The sequence below is a fragment of the Ostrinia nubilalis genome, chromosome 13, assembly GCF_963855985.1.
Source record: "Ostrinia nubilalis chromosome 13, ilOstNubi1.1, whole genome shotgun sequence".
NCBI lineage: Eukaryota > Metazoa > Arthropoda > Insecta > Lepidoptera > Crambidae > Ostrinia > Ostrinia nubilalis.
The window spans coordinates 7,095,447-7,113,405 of record NC_087100.1 but is presented as its reverse complement, the minus strand read 5'-3'; the positions used below and the strand labels follow the sequence as shown (position 1 = coordinate 7,113,405).

Here is a 17,959-nt window from a genome sequence, read left to right as displayed (position 1 = left end):
ATCACAAAAATAAATAAAAACCTTCTTTGAACAACGAGTATGTTTTGCATACTTATAGACCTACTGTACCCTATATGGTACGGGCTCCCCACGGCCCCCTATTTATGGACATTTTTTTAAAATATTTTTTTCATGATTTTTATGCTTCCCTTTGTAAGTTTTTGCTGAAAAATCAATTTTTAATTACAAAAATAACTATCGGTCTAAATGGGTTAAAGTAATAAATTTCATGCTCTCATAATTTCGCGGTGTGATTTACAGGGCGAATTTAAGCGCTGCAAAAACGTACAAATACGTTGTCATCTGAACGTAATTTAAAACATCAGATGGGTAAAGGAATTATTAAAGTTACAAATGCCCCTGGATATGAAAGCGGTTGAAAAATATGACACATGATAAAGAAAATTGGTTAGTTACGTATTTATAGATAGCTCACATTTTACACAGTAATTAGCACTTTATTATGATCTGTTAGCTATTTGACATCTCATCATCTTCACCAAAAGGGAAGTCTAACCTTTAATTTGAATCTCTCCTATTTTCTTTTGATAGTTTCGTTGCGGGTCCAATGGCCGTTCTGTTCTTTCAATGCCTCTGAAATAAGTTTTCCCTTCTCTGTCGTGTAGATCCTGTTTACTAGAGTTTAAGTCTACAGTGGGAACAAAAGCAAGGTCTATTCACTACATACAAGGAAGTTTCTACTCGAAAAATATCTATTCAACATTTTTAAATTAATACAACTGCACAAATGAAGGTTTTCTCAAAAAGATTTTCAAAACTTTAAAGTTTTCCTTAACGTCTTCGCGAGAGTAAATATTTATGTAAACACAGCCCCACTTATCTGGATGGCGCAAACTAAAGCAAAACTTCTAGAATGTTCGCAAATGAAGTCTGAGCGCAGAATAGTTTTCAAAGGAATATTCCGCTTTGTCCCAGTTGGTATTTCCGATATTTTCTATCAGTACGCTTAAAGTTTAATGGTTTGTATGGGATCGATTGCTTCGTCAATATATTTTTATTTGAACTAGAAATTTTCAGTTCGTTTGCTTCAAACTGCGGACATAAAAGAATGCATGTGGAATGGACTTCTTTCTTTGTGAAACTCAGATTGGTTTTAGTTAAAGGAATTGTCTTTTCGGTAAAATTGTATTGTAGTGTTCAAAGAAAATATTACTAAACCTAAATGAGAACCTCCTCCCTTTTTAGATGTAGGTAAAATTAACTTACTTACTCGTTTTAAAAGGTATTAAACTTTTAATTTCAAGTTGATTAGGTAAGTACATTTTGATTTTTTTCCTGTTTTCAAAAATTGTTAACTCATTAGTTTTTACCATAATACCTTGCAATCCACATGTCATCTCAATCTATCAGCTTTGTGAGATCTCCAAGTCCAAAGTTTAAAGTACAAAAGTAGGCAAGTCCAAAAGGGCAGGCTATTTTTGAGGCTGTTTTATAAAGAATTCTTGATCACAGAAGTAGCAAAAGCCCACGAACTTACTACTTAATTACAAGTCGCAAAAAGCCTTGTTAATTTTTTAATCAATGAACGAAGTTTTGGGCAAAATAATTGGGTTGGAAGAAGCGATCCCATTTTATCGACACGAAAAAGAGATTGAGTTTGATAATTTTGTTATTTGTGATCACGTTAAAAAGTGCTTCAATTTGCGTTTAATGGCTCTCGAATTTATTGTGATGTTTATTTGAGAAATAGTTAACAAAATAAAATAATGACTCTAAAACTTGATAGAATTTAGTAATAAAATGAAAAGAAATATACAAACTTGCCTTGGTCTTTTTCTTATTTTTTTTTTAATAATCAATCACTTTTTAAATAGAAAAACTTTAAGCACGATTGTCAGCACATACCACAGTATTGTGACAAGCTAACCTGAGGATTTTTACGGACGTCATTTTTATAAAGTTATGCATAAAACAAGGATATTGAAAACTGTAAATAAGTAACACCAGTAGTATCGCGTGTTAACGCTCCTTATAATATTTTTATAGTGTCTAGTACAACTTTTATGCCATTATATCATCTTTTTGATCTTCATTCAGGAAAATTAGACTTTCACTCTGAGTCGGTGCTTCCAGCAGAGGTAGGTTTTCTACTTCACCTGGAAAACAAAGTAAAATAATTAGTAGGTTTTTTTTAAAAATAAATACAACCTTCCCGAAAATTTGTCAAGTTCAACTCTCTGTATTTTTCTTGGTAGGAAGAGTTTAACGTTAAGTCATTTATAAGTGAAAATAATCATAAGCAGATTAGGTTCAAAGGACATTGTCAGAAACCGCCTAAAAAACCGCCCAAAAACATTAACCCATCATAATTATTTTCTATTTTTTTTAATACATTAAGCACCCTTTCATTCTAATGGACACTTAAGCATTGAAAAATTAAATAAATAAGTCTTTTAACGTTTATTCTATAATACTATTACAACTTCCGGACGTTTTGGTGCGTGGCATGGTCTAAAACCTATCAAGTTCCATAATTTTTGCCGATAAAATCTGTACGAGGCATTACCGTACTTTATTGCTGGGAGTCCATGTATAGTGATGTTCCTGCGGCCATCATAGACAATAAAATATCGATTTTGAAAATAAAATAAATCGTTAAACTGCTTTGAAGACTAGATTTGCGTTAAAAGCTAAAAAGATATTGACACTATTACAAGAAGCTATCTAAAGTGTCCAACTGGTCGAAGGTCGTAAATAAAATAAAAATAATTAGGACCATAAACTGATATTCATGGTATCATAACTGTAAAAGTGTCAGAATCCGATGTTGAATCCAATGCCAGTTGAAGTGTGAGGAACATATATCAACCTAGTATAGTTGCCAGTCTCTCATAATCTATGCCAATGAGGGTTTTCGCGATTGAAAAATCCGCCAGATGGCAATACGTAGACGTGAGGTCCAAATGCTGCATGATTGGTTATTTTTGACATGACATTGACAGATATCCACCAATCATGCAGCATTTGGACCTCGCGTCTACGTATTGCCATCTCGCGGATTTTTCAATCGCGAAAACCCTCATTCATAGCACATGTATAATAATAGACCAAATGAACTTTTATAGATTGTGAAAGAGAAGATAAAGATTTTATTATTTTATTAAAATCTTGCCACGAGGTAGTTTTTCAGTAGAAACCAGGATTGGATAATCGCTACAGGCAAGTATCAGAACATTTTATAAATATTTTTAATCGATTATATCCATGTGAATCGTTTTAATAAATTGTCATTTTACTTTTTCAATTAAAACTTTTTCAATCCCTAGTCTTGTCAAACTGTCATAATGTCAACAAATTATAAATGTCACGTCAGTTGACCACAGTTGACTCAATTTCAGTCTTCTGTGCGTTTATTGTATTTTTATTTCAATGAAATAGTGCTAAAGGGTTAGTACTAAAACTGAAAGCCTTTTTTCAGAAAGAAAACCAATGTGGTGCCCTTATTATTCATGCTGTTTGAAAGTTACAAGTCAGTGATACAGAGTTGCCGACATTATAACTCCGTAGTGATACCATACCAAAGAAGAAGTTTTCCTAAACACTTGTGTTGTTTTTATATGTGATCGAATAAAAAGGATTAATTCTACTGCTCAAATGGAATAACTTATCCCAAGAGACCGAATATAAAAAAACCTCTCCATAGAAATTATCACCATCACGAGGATGTGAATTTTTTTGAGAATTTGATATTGGTCCTGTAAGAAAAGTAGTTGTATTTCAGTAGTAGAATCAACCCTTCTTGTTTCATCAGCAAGAGTAACTATAAAAACGCCCTGTAGGTAGGTATTATTAAGCTGAAGAGTTTGTTTAGTGTCAAAGACTGTCACACAGTGTAACTTAAATTGGCATATTATGATAATGAACATAAAAACTTAAATAAATATTTATGTTAATATTTTTTCTATTTATTTATTTTCCCAAAGCTTCACAGTGACAGCTGAAACAGCAATACTGTTAACAAAACAGTAAAACTAAACTTGGAACAAACTGTTACAAATATGAGGGGTTTAATATTTTACAAATTAAAATAAAACCGCATGTTGCTTTACTTTCTCGTATAGGTAATAAATGTAATTAATGGCTAGATTATTAATGTTACTTTGTTACCCTCAATAGTGAGGAAATCTTATAAAATGGTAACCCTGATTTTTATTGTCATTCAAGTGCTCTTTCTTCGCATAGGCTTCTGTGATTTGGCCAAGGGCCACACACATTGCGATAACATTATGCGACATTGATTTGACAGCAGCGGAGTGAAGTCTTGCGACTATGCAAAATGATACCCTGTAATCGTAGCGCATACAGACATAGACGGGGCGGGGCACATAGCTCGTAGAGCTGATGGCCGCTGGGGCAGGAAAGTTCTTGAGTGGCGACCACGAGCCGAAAGACGTAGCGTGGGCAGGCCTCCCACTAGGTGGACCGACGATCTGGTTAAGGTCGCGGGAGGTGCCTGTATGCGAGCGGTGCAGGATCGGTCTTCGTGGAAATCCTTGGGGGAGGCCTTTGTCCAGCAGTGGACGTCTTTTCGGCTGAAACGAACGAACGAACGATACGTATTACCACTATTTACCAGACATTACTATTTATTGCATACTCGCCGGATTACACGTATGAGCACGCGCGTAACAGCTTCGGCCTTGCATTATTATAAGATCTTGTTCCGCCCTTTTACGAACTTCCTCCGTGAGGATATCCCCGCCGAATTCTATGATGAACCTATCAAAAGTCATATTCTGCAATGTCAACCCACCACAAGGTGGACCGACGACCTGATAAAGGTAGCGGGAAGGCGCTGGATGCAGGCCGCTACCAACCGTGCGATGTGGAAGTCATTGGGGGAGGCCTATGTTCAGTAGTGGACGTCCTGTGGCTGAAATGATGATGATGATGAAGAAATGAATGAAAATGACAAATCTTCGAACGTGTATAATACCGTGCCAAAGTAATCATATAATTTTGGCACCTTAATAACTATTGCCGTTTTTGTTGTAAAGATCATGCAGCGCTACTTGCGGATATTATTGGAAAGAAAACTATGTGGGCTCTAGATCTGAAGCCGCTTTAACGAACACGAAGTGCTCATACAATGCGGCGTATTTTCTTCCAGTCTTTAGTCAGGACTTTAGTCGAATTAAAACCCCGGTTGAACGTGATATAGCCGCACTAGAATACGATGCTTTTTTGCATAATCGCAAGACTTCGTTCCGGTGTCGACCGAATGTTATCATGATGTATGTGGCCCAGGGGTTACCGTAGCCGCTAAGGTTTGAAACTTCTTGCTTAAAATATTGTAGTCTTTGGCATAGACTACGATGGTAGTCATGGAGATACGAGTTTGTTATCTCGTGTCAGATGTAAATGGTGAAAAGAAAACTCATAATTCGTGGTATTTTTATGTAATATGTAGGTATTTTATAAAAGTGGAACCCCGAGTGATCTCCAAAACCCATTCTATTATTATATACGATTCGGCTTCGATATCTATAATACAATAGGAGTTTATTTCATGTGTCAGATGACAAGGGTGGAAACAACCTACGATTCATGTTGTTTATTTACGTGCAATATGTGGGCATATTGTAAAAGTGGAATGCCGAGTTGTATTTCTAAAACTTGTTCTATTATTTTATACTATTTGGCTGCGACTCGGCGTGACGACAATACAAAACATTTTTCGCGAATCGGTGTTCATACATTCACACAATACATTAGACGCCATGTTGTCATAAACGACATATTATAAAATCGCTGTGATTTAATATTCTTAATCATTAATTTTATGGCAAGTGTCCATCAGGAATCATTGTTCTTACACACAGAATCGTATTATTTCGCTTTCGGGTAGTAATATGTCAAAATTGTTGGTTCTTTAGGCGAACAATGTATGGAGAACGAACATTGTCCTTTAACGGGAATTTTTAGTTTTATACAAGTAGCTAAACGTGCATAAAATATTTCAGTTACTTAAAACTTCTCAAGACTAACTTACCTATGCGAACTGTAAAGTTCGTGCTTTCGTTTTCATCGAGCATAGAGAAGACATTTTCTACGGGAATGTAAACATTTTGGGTGTGCTCCAAGAAGTCGGCGTCCTTCTCGCACTTACAAGGTCGTCTGAAAGGGACAAAACAACAAGTAAGAAAAAGCCTAAGTATTCCGCAAATTGCACAATTTATAATACTCCCTGAGGAAATAAGTGCGAATTTTGACAAACTTTTAGGAGTTATGATATTATTTACAAAGAAGATTTGGGCAATAAATCGGGTGGCTTAATGTTTGGTGGAACAAGATTGTTTCATGTTCTTTATTTGCTCTGTTCTATGCTAAGTTAAAAATATAGCCCAAGAGGGTGTAAATAAAATTTCTTTGATTCATAATAATGTTTTAATATTTCTAACTAAGGTCACAGATAAAAGTCAATGGCATGTACTATCATTATTAAACGCATTAAGTTAATACGCGTGTTAAATCACAGCAGTTTAATTTATCAGTCCTTGACTGGGTTTGAATAGGAAAGACGATAAAAAGTCAAGACAAAAAACCCAAATATTATGATTATTAAATCAGAGTGATTCGTCCTAAAGTTTGAATAACAGCAACTATGATAAAGGGACATAATAGGCATGTGAAATTGGAAGCATAGGTGAAAAGAGGCTGACTTGGCCCCTGGACAGAAATAATTGGATTGAGGACAACCTATCCAAATAATACTCGTAATAACGAATAGGACACAGCAGGCCAAATATAAAGTCATTTTTTTTTTATCGGAATGCAGCAAGTGTTGGAAAAATACCTGTAAACAATCCTTTTGCTGGGTACGTTGGGGAGAAATAGATCCACTTCGAAGTAGAATTTTTCTGCATTGTCATCGTTGACCAGCACCGTCCACATCATCCTTCCTGCAATTAATTAATTACTAGGTACAGAGCTGTAAAACAATAAATTCACAAGAAGAATAATAATATAGGAAGCATCAATCTGACTGATCTGAGGAACGCTGGTTCGAACCCCTCCGCTGCCCGACTATTATGGTAAACAAACTCGTAACACAGGCATTCACCACGAGAGGTTAACGGAAGTAAGTATGCAATACAAATAAGTAAGTATAATGTTTTGAAAAAAAATCATGTACAGTATTGTGCAACTGACCTCCTCTTTTATCATAAATCTGATACACATTGAAGACCTTCTCATAACACCTCAGAAGGAAATAGTTCAACACGGGCTCGGTTCTCTTCGCGTCCCATCTATCCCTGACTGTGATGAAGGGTAGGTCCGTCACTTTCTGTTTGTGATCCACGAAGCAGTGGTCCATCCACTCACCAGCTCGACCTTCCCATTTGCAATCACCTGTGGAATATACCAGGGTTGTAATATTCATAACCAAACTCAACTTAAAAAAAAAAGAATAGTCAGTTAAAAGTTGTTGTACACAATACCAAGGAGAAAATAATGATACAAGGAAAAAATTCATCATTAGGTACGTTTTCTTTTCCTGAATTACTAATGTAGATAGGTATGCATAGGGATGTCTGTAATCTGGTTAATTCATTTCACATTTTCTTGAAATCATAGAGAGATACACTACATAAAGAGCCTTGATTATCATTTTCCACGTAACTGCCAGCAAACTTTATATCTACAACACCATTTTCCTCTTCAAAAACTTCCCGTGTTCAAGCTTTCGTACGTAAAATTTACCTTATATTTAATCCCTAAGGAAAAAGACTTCCTCTAGAATACGACATTAAATTTTAAATGCAGAGCTCAGAAAGTAATATTGGGTTCCTAAGTGTGAGGTAAAGTCCAATTTTACTCCGACAAGGAATAAATTGTCAAAAATACCGCCTTAAAGCTTTTTTGAAAGGGAAGTCAACTTTGAAGATAAAACCGAATGTTTGTCAGAAGTCCGAGTATTACTCAATAGTATTTGGCTTGCACTGTTGCTTCTCCTTGTCTAGTTACAACACAATTTAGTATTCATCAGCTTATAAACTTTATTCAATTAAAACTTTAGCTCTAACACAACTGCAGCAGTTCGCAGAGGGTTGCGAACACTATTCCCAAGAAACAGAGACTGCATCCATTTCTGTCTTAGCCTTGTAATTTTAAGTACATTACAACTACACAGACACTTAGCAGTTGCTCGCACTCGTGTAGTGTAGCGTAGTAACTTAGATCAAAATTATCAGATAAACTATTGTTCCATTAAGAACAGACTTTGTAATTCTATCGCTTATCACCGTGACCATTAATCTGGCGCATCTCATGCACGTGGCAAGTACATCTGCACCTATATGAGAACATTCACATAAAGATATTTACTTGACTTTACATACATCTACAAAGTAGACTGTACCGACTTTCTATAATGTCTTGTAGGTATTTTAGGTACGACAATGTCAAACGCTTAAATTGATTTTTTTGCTGATTTGTACTCGTACTATTAGCAAAAATATTTCAAACTTTTATAAATGTTTCTCTGTCTAAGATTTATGTTGTGTTTGTGTGTATTTTCTTGTGCTGCTTATTCTCAGCACTGGCCCATTTATTGTCCCGAAGTAGTGGTAAGATTAATACTGGGACGTGTGAAAGTGCTTTTTAAAAGCCTACTTGCAAAAATAAAATGATTTTTATTACAAAATTAGCTTTCCGCCCGTGGCTTCGCGCGCGTGAAATTTTGTCTGTCACAGAAAAACTTTATCGCGCGCGTCCCTGTTTCAAAAACCGGGATAAAAACTACCCTATGTCCTTTCCCGGGACTTCAGTGGTTTAGGCGTGAAAACGAGATAGACAGACAGACAGACAGACAGAGTTACTTTCGCATTTATAATATTAATATAGAAGTATAGATATAGATGTAAGATAGCAGGTCAGTTATAGCATATGAGCTTGCTGATTTCATTTATTTGTGTCGGGCAAGTGTTAGGAAAGTTTCCAGCCGTAATTGGTTCCTAGTAAACGATGTTCCGGCTATTGCTGCGATAGGTTGTTATACTTTCTCTTGAAATCTGAAGTTAAGAAACATAACTTTGTGACGATACCAGGTAACTTCTTTATAAAAGTTGAAGAAAATAAATACAAGAAAATCTAATTACGGAATTTTACAAAAAAAATATGTTTCTGTTTCTTGGTAGCGAATTGATTCTAGTAATTCGAAGTGATGTTGCGCCCTAATACTGGCCGAATATGTAGCTGTTGTGGAGTAGGTAAGTACTTAGTACGTAGCGCTTCGTAGGCGAGACAGGCTTAGAGTTTCAATGTAAACCATAAATAAACTTTTTTTGTAGACCTATTTAGCTCTGCCAGATGTGTTCTATATAATTTCTTTCGATTGTCATCACCAACGATTTGGTTTCATTATTACCTTACGAGTACTACCTATCTATGTATATCGCTTTAGCACATGATAGGATAGCTCAACGGTGTGGGCATCGGACTGAGGCTTAATTCGACGCCATTTCGATATATAAACTTTTACTGCTGTCCATCAGCAGTTGACCCCGTCTTCATCATCATCATTTCAGCCACAAGACGTCCACTGCTGAAAATAGGCCTCCCCCAATGACTTCCACATCGCATGGTTGGTAACGGCCTGTATCCAGCGATTTCCTGCTACCTTTATCAGGTCGTCGATCCACCTTGTGGGTGGACGTCTTACGCTGCGTGACCCCGTCAACTGCTGGGATAATGTGGTGAGCACACTCCTAACAAACATACCTATAGCTTTAGCTAGAGGAGTCAACAGAAATTTAATAGTAGTAATTCGAACACTATATCCTAAAAAAATACATTATTGTGAAGCTTACCATAAACTCTGGACATAAAACAGTTGATAATTCTGTACTGGCAGTGCGGGGCGTGCCTTTCCAGCTGAGGCAGCGTCGCGTGCTTGGGGCATCCGCTATTCGTGCACGGGAACAGCACTTTGTTGGCTAAGGACTCGAGCACCATTGGCCGAATTTGGGAGAATTCTTTCTGTAAGCAGAGAAGGCTTGTAATACAAATGTGGGCTATTTTGAGTATACATATAATATCAATGAATTTTGATAAAAAAAAACTTCGACTTATTGTCGTAATAAGAGTTGTTTAATTTTTTTTTCTCATAACTTCTGGACTTAAGTTTTTTTTTTCAGAAATAAAAGGCTGTAAGGGTTTTCTTCGGGAAAACTGTACGGTACTGTACTGTACTGTACGGTTTTTTATTGTTACTGGTTCTTCTCCTCCTTTCCTATCTAAAATATTGAAATCTTTCAACATTATTACATGGGATGGTAATAAATCTATGTCAAACTGCTTTTATTTGTTTTCTATGTTTATAATTTACAATGCCCAATAAACATTTGGCAGCCGAGACAGGTTTAAAACAAATAATTCTAATACTTTACAACTGATGGGCAATAAATGTATTTCCAGTTTATTATCGTAAACGTTTGCGAACTCAAACATATTATTTTTTATTTCCTTCAACATGTAGGAAAGAACAGTTCGTATGAACAACTACCACAAAATACGAATCGAAAGAGAAGAAGGTCCAATTTTTTTATAGAATTACAAGCGTTAAACTTAACCTGTTATAAATAATACTAATGATGCACACACGCCTTTATTTTTTAACACTTGCTGCTATTTTATCACTTCAAATATAATTTAATGTCAGTTAATAACGTAGGTAGTACCACGGTAATACTTATCTTTACAGTATTCCAACTCGGCCATATTTTTAAAATAAATGTCAACAGCCCCGCGGTACGTCACGGTATGACAACATGCGATAGGGCTGCTCACCTACAGTACCCATTCTAATTACATCTGTCTACTTAGAATTTCTATCTAGTTTTGTGATTGTAATTTTTTTTTATTAAGACCAACAAAATACTTCGTGAATGGAATAGGATAAAAATGCGTGTTGTTTTGTGATTAGTAGATTTAATTTTAAAAAATATACTAACATAATTTTGAATCTACTAATGATAATGAATACTCAATGACCTGTTACTTTAATTTCAGGCGGGTGAAATCGTTGGCAAAAGCTCGTTTTATACAATATATAATTTTCATTTCAAATCAAACTGACTGAAAATGACCATTTCTGACAGTTAATGACTAGTTTTTGACAAATTTGACCGTAAATGACGATCAGTCAAATTCAATCACCTTAGTCATTTTCAACATTAGGCCATCGACGTCCGTTCGGCACATTCGCGACACCCCTAATTTTTTCATCTCGACCACGTCCCGAGATTTGAAATTCGAAGGAAAGCTCGCGTTTCGTCGGTTTATGAAGTTACAATACTGTATGATATTATTACCGTGGTAGTACAGTTTCATAACAGCACTAATAAAGAAAATACATAGCGCTATATTTCCAGAGAAGACCTATCCATAACTATAAGCTAGTTAGATCCTCCACCATAACATAAATATGATGGTGGTATGCGAGCCTTTATTTACATACTTCAGCAGCAAGAGTTTCAGCTACAAATAATAACGGACGGTTATTAGGTTCTGTAAAACCAACAATGAGAACAGTTTATTAATCACAGGTCATCCGAGAATTTTCAGCAAACATACATACTCGTATTTTCCATAAATATGGTATGGCTACACCCTGCTTACTATCTCTGGTAGTTACTCCAATAAGCTGCCACCACTAAGCTTATACCTAACCATCCTTTTTTTCTGTCTGAGAATGGTGTTACGCACCCATTCATTCCCTAAGGCAGACATGGGGTTTAATGGCACTCATAATCCTCGTATTCGAGGGGACTCACCCTTTCTACCAAACCCACTATCTCTGTATTCTACAGTAAGCGATACTCCCAGCTAATGGAGCTGAATAAAATAAAAGAAAATAGAAGAAAACTAGACAATGTTAGCAAAAATTGATGTGAAAATACAGATGTGGGCGATTTGTCTGCCTCGCAGCTGTTAGCGAGAAATTCTCTAATAATAGACGATGGGTCCCCGTCTAATTAACGTGTGTGTTTCTGTATCTTCATTAAACTTTGCTCAAATACCGTATTAAGTGTATTTTTAGCCGCTTTGTAATAAACTTACTTTTGGTTAGACACAGTGAAGATAAGAAGGCAGTAACATGTAATAGGCTACAATTGCTTCGACAATAGACTTGAGTTCACTACTTTGTTACAGGTCTATGCTAGCTATGAGGTGGCGTGACAATATTTACTGCGGTGAAAGAATTTAAATATTGTCTACTTTACCCTATTTACCCAAACTTTACCCTATGAAACAATGCTATAGAGCAATATTTTTAACACATGCACTTACTGTTTATTCTCAAGTCTACTTCACGACATGACATGTACAACTTTGAAAAACACAAGTTAAAAAAAATCTACAAACCTTGCAAACATGACATTGGTAGCTCTTCTCGTAGCAGAGACCGCAAACGCTATGACCGTCGACACATAGCCAAATTGGAGGCTTCATGTACTTGCGACACTTGGTGCATGTCAGTTCCTTTATCAGGCTCTCGTAGTGGTCCGTTTCAAGCAGCGTGCTTACCACTGTTGGGAAAAGGTTAAAGATTTTAAGTTTCATCGTCATTTCAGCCAAAGGTCCACCGCTGGACAAAGCCCTCCCCAAAGAATTTCCATAACGACTGGCCCTGCGCTGCCCGCATCCAGGTGCTTCTCACGACCTTTACCATATCATCGGTCGGTGGATGCTAGACTGCCCATTACGTTTTCCGATCCGTGTTCTCTCACTCGAGAACTTTTCTGCCTCAACGACCTTCAGTTCTACGAACTATGTGCGATAGTTTAGTATGATCGTGAGTGTGTGTACAGTTTAGGTTTACTGTTTAGTAATTGTCTGTGACGGAGAGTGCTGTTTTCAGACGACATTAAAGCGATTAATGGTTTCTCGTGATAAAATAATAAAGTACGCGAAATAACGAGGAAATGGGTATTTAGGTTGCTGCAAATTAAGGGAAGGTGCCTTAACGTGTTCAATTTAAGTAATGAAGGGGAAGAAGAGAAGAAGACATTTATCTTATCTTAAATTTTTCGAGCTCGAATCATGAATCACAAATAATATCACGTCATTATTGAATTCTTCTTTATAGTGGAAATCTAAATAACGGTATTTTATTTGTATATGTATAAAAATGTTCATGGAATTTTCAGTAAAGTGATAATCCATATTACAAGTAGCAAGTGGCATTTTGGTGCTGAAAACTTTTTATTTTATAAAAAAATTGATCATTTTTATATTTTATTTTGTATTTAGGTCACTGGTTTACAGTAAACACATCTAAATTACTTTTTGTCTGTTTGGAAAATTCTGTAAAATGCTTGGTACTTTACTCAACTTTTAGTTAATTGCTGACACAAAAAGTTTATGTTAACGTTTTACCTATGTAAGATTAAAATTATAAGTATTTTTCATGTCTACAAACTTTCACAATTTTATACAAAATCCGTTTTATTCTACCAAAAAGCCGTTCAGTAAGTATTTGTAGAAGTAAAATCATTATCATTTCACTTTTGACACCATTTTAGTCATTAAGAAACTCACTTAGCACACAGCACATCAACCAAAACGAGCCGTCAGTCAACTGTTAACACGTCGTTATCACTAACTCAAGGTTAACCCTTATACAGCTTAAATATTGATGGTATGATATGAGCAGTAGCTAACAAGCCGGTAACTCGAGTGTTATTACTGCCGTACATGCAAACAGTATGAGAAAATGCGGTGTTATTGATCGTGGGTAAAACGTTTTTAGAGGCAGTTTTGCAGCAGGTACCTACACGTGTCAAAAGGTTAACATGCGAAAACTTTTTATAAAAGTTCTTAACTTGAGTTGAACATAGTTTAACAACTAACCAATAGCTCCAAGCCACTTTTAATGAATTCACTGTAATAATTATACGAATTATTTCCTGCCCCTGCGGCTGATGGTCTTCTTGGGTGGCGACCACGAGCCAGAAAACGTAGCGTGGGCAGGCCTCCCACTAGGTGGACCGACGATCTGGTGAAGGTCGCAGGAGGTGCCTGGATGCGAGCGGCGCAGGACCGGTCTTTGTGGAAATCCTTGGTGGAGGCCTTTGTCCAGCAGTGGTCGTCTTTCGGCTGAAACGAACGACGAACGAAATTGTACGAAACTTTTATCCTTCATTACTTTAAGGGTGAGTTGCACCACCTATTTTTGACCGTGACTTTGACGATAACCGGTGTTTTTTGTATGGAGTTTGACAGATTTTTGACGTTTGTCAAAGTTAAAGTAAGATGGTGCAACCCAGCCTTAGACAAGATTTAAGAAGTACAAACTTAATTATTACGCGTAATAAAGTGTTATGGTGAAATTCCAATTGCTTAAAACCTATAGAAGAGAGAGATTCCTTTAACAGCTCATAAAATTTTATGAGCTCTTGATTGAATTGACATGGCTACTTATGTCAAATGATTTTTAGTGGCAAATGCGGTTTTAATTACTGCTTAACCTTTAACTACTGACGTGGGGGCCTCTCAGGCCTTGCAAAAGTCAAATTGTTGAATTTCTCCTCTCCCACGTGCACACACCCGAATCTTTTTGTACCTTCGAGTTTCATTGCGCCGAGGCTGTCAACAACGGTGCAGGTGATAGCACGCGCAATTTCAGTATGTAAATTATTTTTTAAGTTTCTTGTGGGCCTCTCAGGCCCCCACCTCAGTATTGGCGTAACTTTTTTTGTCTATAGTTTTCATTTAGTTGTCGTCTTTTCTTGAAATAATTTGAAAAAATATATAATATGGAGCCCACAGTACGTCGTCCGAGAGAAAGCGGTAACTCGGAAGTAAAAATAACCAGCATTTAACGAAAAATAGAAGAACAGTAGTTTTTGGCACGTATGCTAGGAAATGATAAGCTTGTACCTGTCTATCAAGATTTAAACGATGAAACCAAGTGCCATACATGTATTTTAAAGATTCAAATGAAATCTACATTTTAAAAACATGTATGGCTTCCTTCACTGAGGAAAGCAAGTTTATCCAGACTGTGTTTAATTCGCACTATTTGATGTGTGTAATTTTTTTCCCCCTATTTCATATTAGGATTACTGATATATCATTAGCTAAAAAGATTATTGAAAATTAAGATTCTAAGTTGATTTGTTGAATTTATGAATATTTTTCATGATAACTTTGTGAATCATGATTTCATGAGATTTTTGCCAAAAATGCTACATGTTTTCTGAACATTGAAATAATACGTACTTATTAACAAATAATTTACATAAAAATCGTTTTATTGTATTTAAATATAACCACTATTAAGAATTATTAAACATAAACGCCTAAAAATATTATATATTTTTAAATAAAAGCACACATATGTACGGGCCTCTCAGGCCCCCACGTCAGTGTTTACGTGAAATTAAATCCACCTCAGTAACTAAAGGTTAAAGCAGTTCTTAATCAGTTCCTTATCATGGCAACTCTATCGCGATAATTATTAGATATGAATTTATTTCTGCAGCCATAATCGCTGTTCCGTGTAGCGCAAGTTAACAAATGTCAAAACAACAGGAAATGTGTTGCAGCTATTTATTGATATTTTGGGTTGTAGGTAATATCACAGAATACATAATAGTAGGAACAGAAATTGCACTCCCTTTGATCTAGATCAGATGCCGACATTTTAGTAGTTAATAATAATGCAAAATATGAGCTGATATTATGTAAAATGAATAAAAAAAAGTATCATAAATGAAGTAATCATAATAAAGATCTTGAGTAAATTAAATTATTTGTATCTTATCAATTGTCGTAGGTATGTCATTAGAAGATAAATAGATTGAAAGACACTATTGAAATAATGTTGGTCATTAATCAATATTATGATTTCCACGTCAAATAAAATAAGGTTTTAACTTTAAATTAACGATAACGTTAACACATACAATTACCTACTTTCGTTAAACACACAGTGCAAAGATTACAATCGCAAGAGTTGAACCGGGCAAGCCCTCACAATGTCCATTGATAAACCCAAACCTTACTTACTGCCTTTTCATCACAACCATACCATAACCAAAGCACAAAACACCACAATTAGCACACACTTCACACAACTAATAATACACTAACGTTTCCTCCCCGACAGTGACGTCGACGACATTCCGATTCCGAAAATAGCCCGTCTTCTAGACAACGTCGAACACTGTGTAATACTTATAAAACACTTTATTTCGATTTGAAAAGTGATTAGTGCGCAATCGGCCTGCCATTTTCAGTGATAACCAGTATCTCGGTTGTGTTAGTCGTTGGCGACTTACTGCCCGATAGGGTTGCCAGGTGTCCGGCTTTAGCCGGACATGTTTGGCTTTTACGGTATTGTGCGGCCAAATATTGACTCGTCCGGCCTGTCCGGCTTTTTATGTGGCTGCCGCGCTAGCGAAAGTCGAGCCACAGAATAAAATCAAGCGCACGCATCAGGATGTTGGGCAACCGATGATGAGTACTCACTCGTGAGCTATGACACTAATGTCATGTCGGGTTTTAGGGTAAAATGTCCGGCCAAATGAAGCACAGAGTCCGGCTTTTGTGTTTTTGGACCTGGCAACCCTAACCCGAGCGGTCTATATTTGCCGCAAGGCCGTGGAAGGGCCGTGGCGAGTGTGCTAGACGCTCCACTAGGACGGTTTCATGCCAGATGTAAACACCTGTTGTATGTGTTTATGATCGCCTTATTGTTTGAATGGCATTAAAGGGAATGAAGATAGGCATCTAATAGTATAAGAAATTAAAAAATATTACGTGATTTTTAAATGACAGCACAAAACACAAAAACAAAATACGAATGTTACTCGGACTCGGATATTACAGTTCATTTTTAATGTAAAATTTATTACACAGCTAAGAACTTGTCGCTATATTTCCATGAAAGCACTCATAAATGTTTACTTTACAATCCACTTATCAGAGAGTTGTATTGTCTGAACAATCCTGACACAGTTTCAGTTTCAAAATCACACAAGAATAATAATATGTTATTTTAAGTCAAAACAAAAATTGAATAATTCTTCACACTTGGCTTATTGTATTTTTGGTAAAATTATTTCATTATTGTACTAATTATCTGTAGAAACAACATATTTGTACAGGTCAATTAACAATAAGTAAATATATTAATTGAATGAAGATAAAAGAAGTCACTGAATTAAATACACTAAAAACAAACAAATATAGCTAGTATCTAATACACACTCAATAAATACATGTTATCATGATACATGCACACAATAATGTCGATGATTCAGAGTATGAATGCTCTCACTCATCACACTAACATTTGCTCCTAATGTAATCGAACCCACAACCTAAGCGGTCAGTTCATGAACCACTACACCAGATGGTTATCCCAATTAACCTACCATCAATTCTGGAACCACTAGAGGTGGCTATCTAAATCAACTATGTATATAACTGAAAGATATTTACCGTCTACAGGATTGGCAGTGCCCATATTTACATGGTAATGACCGGTTTACTTAAAACAAACGCTTAGTAGTGAATTTGGGCGCCTTGCAAAAGATACTATAGTACAATAAAATTCATGACGCACATACTAGAGCTATTGATCAAACAAAGATAAAGTTTGATATCGCTTATCAACAAAATGCTGCATTGAATTTGCGCAAATACATACATTATCAACCGATAATAGATAATTAGTTATCTACTGCGGATTTGACACAAATTAAGCCTGTGTTGACATTAACTGCATTAATGAGGCAACTCAAATATTGTGGGAACGGTGTAATTTACTGCTGAATTCGTTTAAACTGCATTAATTATGCAATGTATTTTAAATCTATTTCTATCTATATTAATATTGTAAAGAGGAAAGATTTTTATTTTTGTATGTTTGTATTGAATAGGCTCCGAAACTAAAAAAATCTTTCACCATTAAAATCCAAATTTT

The 17,959-nt window shown here is 35.9% G+C and overlaps 1 protein-coding gene across 3 annotated transcripts; it reads right to left on the bottom strand.

Moving 5' to 3' along the window:
- Positions 1-1,971: 1,971 nt before the first annotated feature.
- On the bottom strand, positions 1,972-17,578 carry LOC135077470 (zinc finger TRAF-type-containing protein 1). 3 transcript variants are annotated; one of them, XM_063972018.1, is made up of 7 exons: positions 17,476-17,578; positions 12,391-12,554; positions 9,834-10,002; positions 7,174-7,374; positions 6,818-6,923; positions 6,014-6,138; positions 1,972-2,117 (listed from the first exon to the last, which is right to left on the bottom strand). In XM_063972018.1, the coding sequence occupies exons 1-7, from the start codon at positions 17,498-17,500 to the stop codon at positions 2,023-2,025; spliced, it is 885 nt and encodes a 294-aa protein (XP_063828088.1). In that variant the 5' UTR covers positions 17,501-17,578; the 3' UTR covers positions 1,972-2,022. The 3 variants fall into 3 exon arrangements, with proteins under 3 accessions (XP_063828088.1, XP_063828087.1, XP_063828089.1); XM_063972017.1 differs by lacking the exon at positions 17,476-17,578 and adding an exon at positions 16,123-16,274; XM_063972019.1 differs by lacking the exon at positions 17,476-17,578 and adding an exon at positions 16,039-16,131.
- Between the last annotated feature and the right edge of the window lie 381 nt (positions 17,579-17,959).